This window comes from Trypanosoma grayi (genome assembly GCF_000691245.1).
Source record: "Trypanosoma grayi strain ANR4 Tgr_585_V1, whole genome shotgun sequence".
In the NCBI taxonomy this organism is placed as follows: Eukaryota; Euglenozoa; class Kinetoplastea; order Trypanosomatida; family Trypanosomatidae; genus Trypanosoma; species Trypanosoma grayi.
This window is the reverse complement of record NW_008826204.1, coordinates 1-11,016: the sequence shown is the minus strand read 5'-3', so window position 1 is coordinate 11,016 and position 11,016 is coordinate 1. Positions and strand designations below refer to the sequence as shown.

The following is an 11,016-nucleotide window of genomic DNA, read 5'->3' as shown; positions in this document are numbered from 1 at the left end:
CCCGCCGTCGCCGTCGCCGGCCATCTTGCACACCGCCTGCGCCACGAGCGCGCACGCCTCCGCCGGCGAGAAGGCGAGGCGCAGGTCGACCGACTCGTCCTCGCACAGCGCACCGTGGCGTGGCTCAATCACAAACGGCTCCGGCACCTCCCACTCGAACTCCACCGCGACGGTGCCGGCGTTCTTCATCGTGACAGTATGCGTCGCCGTGGTGCCCGCCGGCACGTACGCAAAGTCATGCTGTGGTGGCAGCTGCAGCTTCGCGTACGGCGTCTCGCACTCGAGCTGCACGCTGAAGCTGCCACGGCCGACGACCGTCACCTCAATCACATCGCGCACCTCAACCAGCTCTGTGGGCCGGAAGCGCACCTCAAGGTCGAAGGCCATGCCGCTGCTGAGCTGCACTGGATCTGGGAAGGCCATGAAGAAGGTCGACTTCCGCAGCGGCTGTTTATACTCTATTGTCTGTGTTCGGGCATCTACATTCCTGATTCTTATGTTCCGCACGTATTCGTTGTCAGGCTCCCAGTTCCGCCACACAACGCGGCCAACGCAGTCAACGCCAAGCTTGCGTCTGCGCTGCTCCCGGCTGCCCGCAACGCTTGACATCTCCGAGCGGCAGCAGTGGCAACAACTACACCTGCAGCTCGTTTAACCGGAGAATACAGCCGGGACGGGGGAAGGAGAGAAGGAAGGAAGCAAGAAAAGTAAAAGAAAACAGCATACGGGATGCACAGAGTCTCAGAGAGGGGAAGAGAGAGAGAGAGAAAGAGGAGTGAGTACGTGTTCACGAGACACCGTGGGTCTCGTCTCCTGTGTGTGTCTGTGTCTGTGTCTGTCTGTATGTGTGTGTGTGTGTGTGTGTGTGTGTGAAGGAAACTGGGAATGAAGAAGCGGTAGTGTGAATCCTTGGCCCAACCTCACTGCCCACTCCGTCCTTCCCGCTCCCCATCGGAGGCCGCAAAGATTCAAGATCGCAAACGCATAAGAAAAAAACGAAGCCAGGCGCAGAAACAGCCAGGCATACAAACAGATGAAAACGTCACCACACGCCCAGAGAGCGGTCGCCCACCAACAACAATAATAATAATAGTGATATAAAAGCGCCCCGCATGAAAGACTCACATGAAGTGCAAGGCATGGAGTCCACCTTGGCATGAAACACATACGCATCGTCTTACTTCGTCTCTCGCGTTCGCAACGCAACGAGGGCAACGTAGCCCGCCAGCAGATAGATGCCCATACTCCCAGCACTGGCCCCGATGTACTTCCACAAGTCATCTGCGAAAAAACCCTGCGACTCTGCGTACCTCAGCCCATCCTCCACACACATCGGCGCATCCGGGGGGCAGTCGAATCGCAACCCGTGGAACTCATTGATCACAAGTGCCGCAAAGCCGTAGCGTACAAACGAAATGTACTCGATCCAGCGCCAAATGATTGGCATGCTGGAGGAACTCATTAACACACCCCCCGATGGCAGAAGGTACAACACAAACAACAGCGGCGCCACAATATTGGCGACCTGCATGTTCTTCGATAAGCTCGAGATAAATAGACAGAGTGCGTAACTGTTCAGCATGGTGAGGGTGCAGGCNCAATATTGGCGACCTGCATGTTCTTCGATAAGCTCGAGATAAATAGACAGAGTGCGTAACTGTTCAGCATGGTGAGGGTGCAGGCAAGGTAAAAGAGGAAAAACTTGTCAGCGCGCGGCTGCAGACCCACCATGAAGTACACAATCGAGTTAAAGATGAGGTTTGTCAGCACGCTGATGGGCACGTCCTGTACGATCTTACCAATGTAGTACGCAATGGCGCGGTACATCCCGTTGCTATGCTCCCGCACAAATATCGCACGGTCCACCATGAGCACGCCGAGTGAGCCTAGGCTCGAGAAGGCGGTGTTCATCACAACAAAGAACAAGACGCCCATTCGATTACGTATCGACGGCGCCGCGAGGCCAACGCGAAAGTAGACGGATCCAATCAGTACAGCAAAGAAAATAGCCGCAACGACCGCGGCAAGTGTGGCAATAGGGTCGCGCAGTTTGTTTAGCACCGCCCGTGTCGACACCACGCGTATCTGCGTTAACACGCTGCGGTAGTAGGGCGAGCTCACTGATAGCGGAATTCCTGCGGCGGACTTACCGTAAGCGTCGTTCAACGTATCGATCTCATGTTTAACCGTGTGGCTAAGCAACCTGCGGAATGATTCCGCGACGGTGGCACCATTCTGCACGGGTGTTATTTTGTGTCGCTGCATCCAATCGTCGCCGCGCACAGCCTCGGTCGACAGCACCGCGACAGTGTCTAGCAGGAAGTCGGCGGGGTTCTCCGGCAAGTACGGCTCAATGCCGATGCGAGCGAGGAACGGCATTGCCTCACCGGCGGGGCCGAAGTACGCCTGTTCGCCACCGCCATTCAGCAGAAGCACCTGATCGAAGAGGTGGAAGATGCTGCTGCGCGGCTGGTGAATGGAGAAGACAACCGCCACGCCTGCCTCCGCAAGGTCTTTTAGTATCGTCAACAGGTGCAGCGCGGTGAAGGTGTCGAGGCCGGTGGTCAGCTCGTCGAGGAACAGCAGCGAGGGCGTCGCCACCAGCTCCATGGCAATAGCACACCGCTTCTTCTCACCGCCACTAATCCCGCGCATCACCTCCGACCCGATCTTCATGTCCTGCACGCCCTCAATGCCGAGCATGCGCATAATGTGCTGTGTGCGGGACATGAGTACCTCCCTCGTGAGGGTGGGCGGCGTGCGCAACTCCGCCGCATAGAAAATGCTCTCCCGCACTGTCAGATAGCTCTGTAGCAGGTCCTCCTGCTGCACGTACCCACTGATGCGGCGAAACACGCTCTGCTGGATCTCCCTGCCGTTCAACATGATGGAACCGCTGACGGTGCCGCTCTTCGGGCGCTGCGCTATAATGTCAAGCAGCGTCGACTTGCCGGCGCCAGACGGCCCCAAGACGGCGAGCAGCTGCCCGCTTCGCACGTAGCCCGACACGCCACGGAGGATGTTCTTCACAGCACTCTTGCCATCGTTGACATAGTACGCGACGTCCTTGAACGTCAGTGTGACGTCCACAGGCCTCTCGATCTCAAACTCCACCAGGTCGATGGACGCTGCGTTGGCCGGCTGCGCGTGCGCGTGACTGTCGTAGAGCAGCGGCTGCACACACTCCACGGCATCGTTCTCCCTTTGAATGGACATCCCTAGCCGCGCACGCAGTGTGAAGGGAGAAAGGCGAAAAGAATAACAGAACCGCCGCGCTGAGTTATACCGATGGGTGCACACGTCTGCGCCCCAAGGCATGGGCGCCGCAAAGGGCAAATTAAAAACACAGAACCACCACCCCGCAAGAAACCCTCATCTGACTGCCCAAACCAATATTTAAAAAAGGCAAATAAATAAATAAAACAACAGCAATGGAAAAAGAAACGAAATTCACGCCTCGCTGAGAACAGCGTAGGCATTCAGCCGGCGAATAATCAATGCGGCGTCCAGGAGCTGCTGAATCACGGCGCCAAACGACTGCCCAGTCAGCCCCTCGCCACCAAGCTGCTCAAAGAAGGCCCTAACAACATCATCCGGCACTGCAGCACCGTCACGCCCTCGTTGCTCCTTTGCCATCATTCGTAGCAGCGCCACACATAAGGCCTTCTTGCTGAACTTCCGCTTCGCTCCACACCTGGAGGTGGGTAAAACGGGGCCACACATAACTGCTTGGCCTCTGCTGTGGTCTCCTCCCCCACATCCTCCAGCGGCACCAGCAGCAGTATCGACAGTCCAGAGATGATGCTTATAGCATTGCCATACCTCCTCAGCAAGTGTCTCGTTCCACACAGCGGCACCAGTGTTGCTACTACCGCTGACGCCACTGCTGCCGCCGCTGCTGCCACCACTCTCAAGAATCAACCGGGCCAAGTTGAGCTCCCACAGCACCGCCATCTGTGACGCCAGCGACACGGTACTCCTGTTGCTGTTGCTGCCGTTCTGCCAGTGCTCACCCAGGCAGCGCAGGTAGAAGCGCACAAATACCCCGGCGGGGATGGCAGCCTCCAGCAGCGGCGGTGGCAGTGCCTCCTCCACAACGGCGCGCAGAAGCGCATCGCTCAACGGCCTGGCGGAGAGCACAGTGTCCGTCCGCTGTGGGCTCTGCTCACACAGCGACACAGACCGCGACGGTGTCAAGGACGAGGATTGTGAGCGGGCAACAGAGGCGGCAATAACCCCTTCGCCGATGGAGGCGGTGCTGCGGAGCGAAAGATTAGCAGTTGTACGTGCCACCACCGCGAACTGCGGCAACACAGCTGCAATTGGAAGGAGATCATCATTTGCAGCAGCAGTCACCTGTACGCGTGTATGCACCACGTGGCCGCGCAGCGTCGGAGATGCACTGCCACCACCAATGGGGCACATACCCGCCATGAGTCCCTCCACGTGAGTCACACAGCCACTGCTGGAAAGCTCATCAATGATAAGGGCGTCGAACGTCGACACGGCTCCCCCTAAAAGCAGCTGCTGACGCACACATGGATGTGTAGCAGTGATGGCCTGTGACAAGGCAACCAAGCGCTGCTGCCCGTGAACGACGTTGGCCCCGACGAGTGTGGCATGCGGACCAAGAAGGCGCAGAAATGCCCGTAGCAAGGCGGATTTTCCCGACTTTGACGCGCCCAACAGCAACAAATGAAGAGGCTGCCGGGTGTGGCAGCGCATGGCGCGGTATAATGTGTGTACAGCAACCAACAGCAGGAGCGACTTGCACAATATCTGTCCCTCAATCCCCGGCACGAATGCCAGAACAAGTTGCTCGAACGGCAGCCGCCCAGGCAGTGAGAAAAGTGAAGATGGGATTTCTGTCCCACGGGCAGCGCGGTCATACCTTGACACCGCACTGTCATCGGCAGCAGTAAACTCTGCCACATTGTGAAGAACATACGCCACGTCGTGGGCCTCGGTGCGGCTCGCATACACGAGAGCGCTCAGCACCGCCCCAACGCGCAGCCGCCCGCCAACGACGCCGTATGCCCACGCCGAGTAATGGCGCCCAGACGCCAGCTGCACAACGACGTGTGTGCGGCTGCAGAAGTCCGGGCGCAGCGCCCCATCGGCGGCCTCGCGCCACCCTATCTGGATAACGTCTGTGGTGCTGGGAAGCAGCCGCAGCGCGACGACGCGCACAACCTGCCGCTGCAGTCCATACCCGCCGTCCGCTGGCAGGGCGCAGGGAAATGGCAGGCACGGCCGCGCGTCGAGGAGGAAGGACGCGCGGCCGCCGCCACACGAACTGGCCAAGGACCGCAGGAAGTACAGGGCGATTGGCTCATCCTGCAGCTTCCAGACGTGCTTCTCCCACTTGGCTTGCAGCGAGACGGGCGGCGGTGGTGCACTTTGCATGAAGTCAAGAAGATCGGCGTAGTTCACCTCATGACTAGTACGACTGCCACTACTAATGCTAATACTTCTGGTACTGTTGTCACTGCTGTGGTTCATGTCAGTGTCATTGCTCTTGTGGAGGCATCTATCAGCATGTCGCAGCCACTGGGCCGCCACATCGTCATCTGCCACTGGCGCCACCATATTGCTCTGGGAGTGGTGAAAGTAAGCAGTGTGTGTGCGTGTGTGTGTGAGAGAGAGAGAGAAAGAGAAAGAGTAAACGAGAGAAACAAGGAGAGAGACCCACAGGTTCGCAGGGAGCAGTTCAGGACATGGCAGCCACACAGAAAAAGAAATGGGAACGGGGGGAAAAAGGGGATGGTATTGATTGACATCATCGCCTCGTCAGAATCTGCTCCACCTCCGCACGGGCCTCCTCCCAGCCGAACCACAACGTGTCGAAAACGTCCTGTAGGTCATCGGCGTTGATGAGAACATCCGCAAAGAGTCGGATCGACTCCACCTTGGTGTCGTTGAAAAACAGCCGCTCCGTTATACTCGCCAGCTGCCGCGCTGTCAGACCCACGACAGCGCTCATGTCGTCCCTTCCCCCTTCTTTCCTCTGCTCCTGCTGCGGTTCCTGCCCACGCCCGTCCCCATCCTCTGGCGAGCCGTCGGCGACGACATCGGCGAAGGAGGAGCGCACGTCCGTAGCCACCTCACCCGTTGCGAGAAGCCGCTTAAACATGCGAATGATGTCGCGGTCATCGTCAAGCAGAGCGATACGGTCGAGCAGCACCTGCAACTGATCGTCCTGGAGAGGCCGTAGGTGCCGCTCGTTGCGGGCGATGCTTTCATGCATCCGCAGCCGCTTCTCTTCAAGTGCCCGCTTGTCGTACGCTACCTTGACAGCCTCCGGTAGTGTTGCACGCTGCTCCACGACCGCCTTAGCTGCCGCCTCGCCACTTAGTGCATCAATGTGCGGCGCGAAGTCAAGGAAATCGAAGAGTATCTGGTTGACGTACACTGTGAAGCGCGTCGTGTCACCGAGCACGGTATGCCGCGAGAGTTCGAAACTTGCCAGAAGCCCCTGCGGCTCCCAGCCATCGACGCTCATCACGACCTCCTGCAAGAACTGGTTGAAGCACTTCTTGCGCATCTCGCCCGTCTCTATAGTCAGCTTGCGCCACGTTGGCACCATGCTGTGGCCCAGCAGCGGCACCGTGCCCTCCCCGTACACCGCCTTAAGGCTGTTGTGCAGATTGCGGAATTCGCTGTACCGCTTCGTCATCACCCAGTGATGGCCACAGAGCGACACGTGTATGAAGTAGTCGATGTGGTCCCGCTCGAGAATGCTGAAGTCCTTCACGTTGGCAATGATCTGCGACGTAATGGTGGAGGCGGAGGCGACTAGTGCCAGCTCCTCCGAGTCGTCGCGCGAGCTTCTCTTCATGATGGAATGCAGCCGCGCTTCTAGGGCCGGCGCAGGGTGCTCCGCTGCCGCCGCCGATGATGACGGAGACGACTGCTGTTGTTGTGGCTGCGGTGCTGCGCTCTCGGTCGCCGTCAGCTGTGGCGCCGCAGACGCTGTCGCCTGCCCAGTACGCGTCAGTGGCGCGGAGGCCAGCGCGCCTGCCACTTTTTCTACCGTTGCCGCTGTTCCTGCTGCTGTTTGTGGTGCCCACACCGCCTTCGCATGTGGAGCCGTGACGGTTTTTGCCTGCGACCGAGTTGGTGAGGTGCTCACTGTGTGTTCCTGCACTTCGAGGAAGGCGCAGAGGAACTTGTTCAAGTGCACAGTCACTGAGCCGCCATCCGGGTCCTCCAACTCCACGTCATACAGGCGCGGAGACCAGAACGGTGACGACACAAGTGCCTCGTTAAGGTATGACTCCAACTTGGGGAGGCGGCCGGTGGCTGTTGAAGAGGTGTTTCGGGCCCACGGCCGCACCTGCCCTGTCAGGTGCGGCAGGTTGATCGCGCCGTAGTGTCTCTCGAGCTGCACGTGTAACTCCACGAATTGCTCGTACGTCTTGCTCACCACCCAGCACCAGCGCCCACCGAAGCGCACCTGAAAGTTGTAGAGCACTCTGCCCTCGTGCAGCAGGAAGTCAATGGCGGAGAATTCGATATACGCCATCATCTATACACACCACCACAGGAAGAAAGGAAAGAGTCAGCAGCCATTAGCTGATCAGCAGCAGTAATAAGATCAACGACAACAAGAGAGAATGCGTGTTGTATGTGTGTAAGAATATAACGCAGAAGAGGTGCTTACACGAGCATAAGGGTCAACAATGTCGCCCTTACGTGAAGCGTTCTGCGGATGGCGCGGCTTGGTTCCATTCTCTCCTGTGCATCTGCAGAGCGTCGTGGTACGTCTGCCGGTACACCGCCCCGTAAATTTCACCAGCGATTTCGCTCACCGCCTGCCGGTACGCATCGTTGCGCAATCCCCGCTCCCGCTGCGCGTAGTCGCGCGACGCAACATCCAAGTCGGCATCGCGTGGCGAAGTGCCGCACTCCTCCATTCGCCTCACTACAGTTGCGTCTCCTTCCCTGTTGCATTTGAGAAGGAAAAGTGAGTGGCGCAGCAGAAGCTTCTCTTGGCGCAAGAGACCAGAAGCAGCAGCACCGCGAACAAATTGCGGTGCCCATTTGAGGCATTAGACAAGCGAACTGTATTTTTTTTTTACAAAAAACAAAAATCAACTGCCAGCAAGCCGCTGACGGGGGCACTAGCAAACATCAAAACGAAACTAAACGAATCAAAATATATAAGAAACAAGCACGGGTTTAGTCACCCACTCGTTCACTAACTCACATCCTCGCTCACTACCCATCCGAGATGGGCGTCCGCCGTATGTGTTTGCGCAGATTCATCAGCGTTGGAATCAGGCAGACGACGAGCCAGAGAACCATGAAGCCGATGATGCCCCAGAACGCATTCAACTCCCCCGTCTGCTCCCACGGCACCGTCACGTTCATGCCGAAGATGGAGGCAACGAGACTTAGTGGCAGGCAGATGGTGGCGACCTGGGTCAGCACCTGCATCTTCACGTCCATCCGCGCAGAGTCCTGCGACATACGCATAGAGACCATCGCAACGAAATTCATGTTGGAGTGGTTCAGCAGATCTCGCGCGTTGTCGAGGCGCTCTGCCACGTGCACGACGGAAACCAGGGTGTGTTTGTACAAATCAGCGATGTCATCGTCCTGCGCAACGAATGAGGTGCGCATCAACGGCATCAGTAGTTGCCGCACCAGCCGCTCCTTCCGGTACAGCAGAGTGCGTTGGGTAGAGATGCGGCGCCGCAGCAGCGCCACGCGGCGCAGGAGGTCCGGCTGGTCCTGCTCATCTGAGATGTGCAGCACCATCTCGTCGAGCGCGTCGACCTGCGCCAGCACCGACGCCGGGTCCGGCACAAACGTCTCCGTCACGAAATCCACCAACGTCGCGAGCACCCACGCAGCACGCAACGGTGCATAGCTCTTCGCACCGGCAATCACAGCAGGGACAGCAGCCGCAGCAGCAGCCGTTTCTGCTGCTGCAGCTACTAATACTGCTGATGTCTGGCCCCCTGCGTGGTGTCTCCGCAGGCCATGCCTCCTCTGTATCTTCTGCACAGTTTCCAGCAGACCGCCGAACGGCGCCGAGTGGACCGTCACCACCCAATCCTCGAAGCAGAGAACCCCGCAGAGGGCGATGTTCTCCCCCATCGTGTCGTACACCGCCCCTCCAAACGTCTCAAAGGGCTTCGCACTCGTACTCAAGCGGTTGCACGCGAGGTTCAAGAAGACGTAGTCCAGCGAGGAGTACGTCTCCGCGCTGTCGAAACTCTCCGGGTTTAGTACCGCCTCCACGGTAGTAGAGTGGATAGGGAAAAGCCGCAGTGCGTCGCGTATTACCTCCTCATTGGAAGATTGGATATCAAGCCAATACGACCGCGTGAGTGGAGTATCACTGCTGCTGCTGCTACTGCTACTGCCTGACGGTGTGTTGGGTTCCCGCGAGCGGCGGCGTCTCCGCTCTCTCATCCGCCCATGAGGCAGACTCCCACGCTGCACAGGCAACTGGATTCCCCCATGCATCCCCTCACCTTCCCTCGGCAGTTGCTTCTCTTCTTGTTCCTGGGTTGAGCTTGCTGTTGCAGCAGCAGTAGTGGCGGTAGTAATAACAGTGGGCTCCGTGTTCATCAACTCTTGTGTGTACTTCGCAAACTCCACGACTGTGCGGAAGCGCTTCATCCGCGCCGATGTCCCCACCTCATGGTAGATGAGCCACAAGTGGTCTTGTTCGCTTCGAAGGTCGCCCATGTGCGCGCCCCCAGCGTGTGCCTTCACCGGCAATGAGGGGAGCAGACTGGCAGGTGCGGCTTCACTCACCGGTACACACTCCGCACCCACCGTTAACGGGTACGTGGCCGGTTGCGACGGCTGCCTGGTGTCAGAAAGAACAGCAGCACCAGAATCATCCTGCATGGCGGCCCAGCCCCCCCCCCCNACACACACACACAGACGCACACGCGGTACCCTTCGCTCCCCTAACAAACAAGAAGAACAACAAACACAACGTAAAGAGAAACGTACCACGTATCGAACACACAATAACAGATACTGCATCACTCCCATTTTAAGGAAATAACACAAGAACACTAGCAGCAAGATCACAACCATTGAGGGCACTCGCTCTCTCACTTCCCTACAGCCGACTGGCCACCGAAGCGCGAGGAGCGCGCGTTGGCGCGGGATCCGGCAGAGTTGTAGAATGTCTTTGGTCCGCTCACCGTTCGCGGGCTCCGCTGTCGCGCCCGCTCCCTAAACACGTTGACGCGCACTGAGTTGTGGTTGGGTAGGTTGCCGTCGTGGTTCAGCCAGCCCAGCACGTGGCGCGTGCGTTCCCGCATCACCGGCTCCACCTCCGCCGGCTCGAAGTCCCACTTAACCAGGTGGCTTGCCCGCTCCTCCGGCGTGTCACCGAACCACTGGTAGTTGACGCGCACGTACTGGTTCTGCAGCGGCCGCTCGTTCAACGCGCGCGTCACCTCCCGCGGGTTCGACACCGCGGCGCCAAGCGCTTCGCACGCGTGCACAACGTCACGGAGTAGCTGCGCAACAGCGGTCTCGACGGGCGTGTCCTCCGATGGGCACACCGGCAACACGCGCTGCTCACCGTCGAGGGCGTGCACCACCACCCACGGTGTCTCGTTGTACTCCAGTAGCATCTCCGTCTCCACGTACACCTGCGAGTTGTGGAAGGTGATGGGGATGAGGAACTCCCGCGCGAACCCCTTTGCCACCTCCGTTGCGAGCTTGCCGAGTGCAGTGCCCTGCCGCTGGCTGTAGTAGACGTAGATGGACTTGGTGAACGGGTGCACCTTCACGACGCGCTCCAGCAAAAGCGCATACGGCCAAACGACCTCCGCCGCCTCGTTGCCGAACTGCCGTTTCGGCTTCGGCAGGCCCTTAAACGGCTCGAGCGCGTCCCACCCATCGCGCATCTGCAAGTCCCAGCGCTTGATGAACTGGTACTGCTGCGCCTCGCGCTCACTCGTCTGCCGCCGGCCGGGGCCACGGTGCAGACCGCTGGGCCGCCGGCTAGTCGACGTCGGGACGTCCTGCAGCTGCTCG

The 11,016-nt window shown here is 58.8% G+C and overlaps 8 protein-coding genes across 8 annotated transcripts; 1 reads left to right on the top strand and 7 right to left on the bottom strand.

The window, feature by feature from the left end:
- Positions 1-198: 198 nt before the first annotated feature.
- DQ04_05851070 (hypothetical protein) lies at positions 199-606 on the top strand (the record flags this gene model as incomplete). Its single annotated transcript, XM_009314413.1, has 1 exon — positions 199-606. One exon carries the CDS (start codon positions 199-201, stop codon positions 604-606), a length of 408 nt encoding a protein of 135 aa, XP_009312688.1.
- Positions 607-1,177: 571 nt separating this feature from the next.
- On the bottom strand, positions 1,178-1,531 carry DQ04_05851060 (ATP-binding cassette protein; the record flags this gene model as incomplete). Its single annotated transcript, XM_009314412.1, has 1 exon — positions 1,178-1,531. One exon carries the CDS (start codon positions 1,529-1,531, stop codon positions 1,178-1,180), a length of 354 nt encoding a protein of 117 aa, XP_009312687.1.
- A 44-nt stretch (positions 1,532-1,575) lies between these two features.
- DQ04_05851050 (putative ATP-binding cassette protein) lies at positions 1,576-3,216 on the bottom strand (the record flags this gene model as incomplete). Its single annotated transcript, XM_009314411.1, has 1 exon — positions 1,576-3,216. One exon carries the CDS (start codon positions 3,214-3,216, stop codon positions 1,576-1,578), a length of 1,641 nt encoding a protein of 546 aa, XP_009312686.1.
- Positions 3,217-3,450: 234 nt separating this feature from the next.
- Positions 3,451-5,589, bottom strand: DQ04_05851040 (hypothetical protein; the record flags this gene model as incomplete). Its single annotated transcript, XM_009314410.1, has 1 exon — positions 3,451-5,589. The coding sequence occupies one exon, from the start codon at positions 5,587-5,589 to the stop codon at positions 3,451-3,453; it is 2,139 nt and encodes a 712-aa protein (XP_009312685.1).
- A 190-nt stretch (positions 5,590-5,779) lies between these two features.
- DQ04_05851030 (hypothetical protein) lies at positions 5,780-7,528 on the bottom strand (the record flags this gene model as incomplete). The annotated part of the gene is made up of 1 exon (XM_009314409.1): positions 5,780-7,528. The coding sequence occupies one exon, from the start codon at positions 7,526-7,528 to the stop codon at positions 5,780-5,782; it is 1,749 nt and encodes a 582-aa protein (XP_009312684.1).
- A 163-nt stretch (positions 7,529-7,691) lies between these two features.
- DQ04_05851020 (hypothetical protein) lies at positions 7,692-7,916 on the bottom strand (the record flags this gene model as incomplete). Its single annotated transcript, XM_009314408.1, has 1 exon — positions 7,692-7,916. The coding sequence occupies one exon, from the start codon at positions 7,914-7,916 to the stop codon at positions 7,692-7,694; it is 225 nt and encodes a 74-aa protein (XP_009312683.1).
- A 304-nt stretch (positions 7,917-8,220) lies between these two features.
- On the bottom strand, positions 8,221-9,867 carry DQ04_05851010 (MGT2 magnesium transporter; the record flags this gene model as incomplete). The annotated part of the gene is made up of 1 exon (XM_009314407.1): positions 8,221-9,867. One exon carries the CDS (start codon positions 9,865-9,867, stop codon positions 8,221-8,223), a length of 1,647 nt encoding a protein of 548 aa, XP_009312682.1.
- A 212-nt stretch (positions 9,868-10,079) lies between these two features.
- Positions 10,080-10,886, bottom strand: DQ04_05851000 (hypothetical protein; the record flags this gene model as incomplete). Its single annotated transcript, XM_009314406.1, has 1 exon — positions 10,080-10,886. One exon carries the CDS (start codon positions 10,884-10,886, stop codon positions 10,080-10,082), a length of 807 nt encoding a protein of 268 aa, XP_009312681.1.
- Positions 10,887-11,016: the final 130 nt, after the last annotated feature.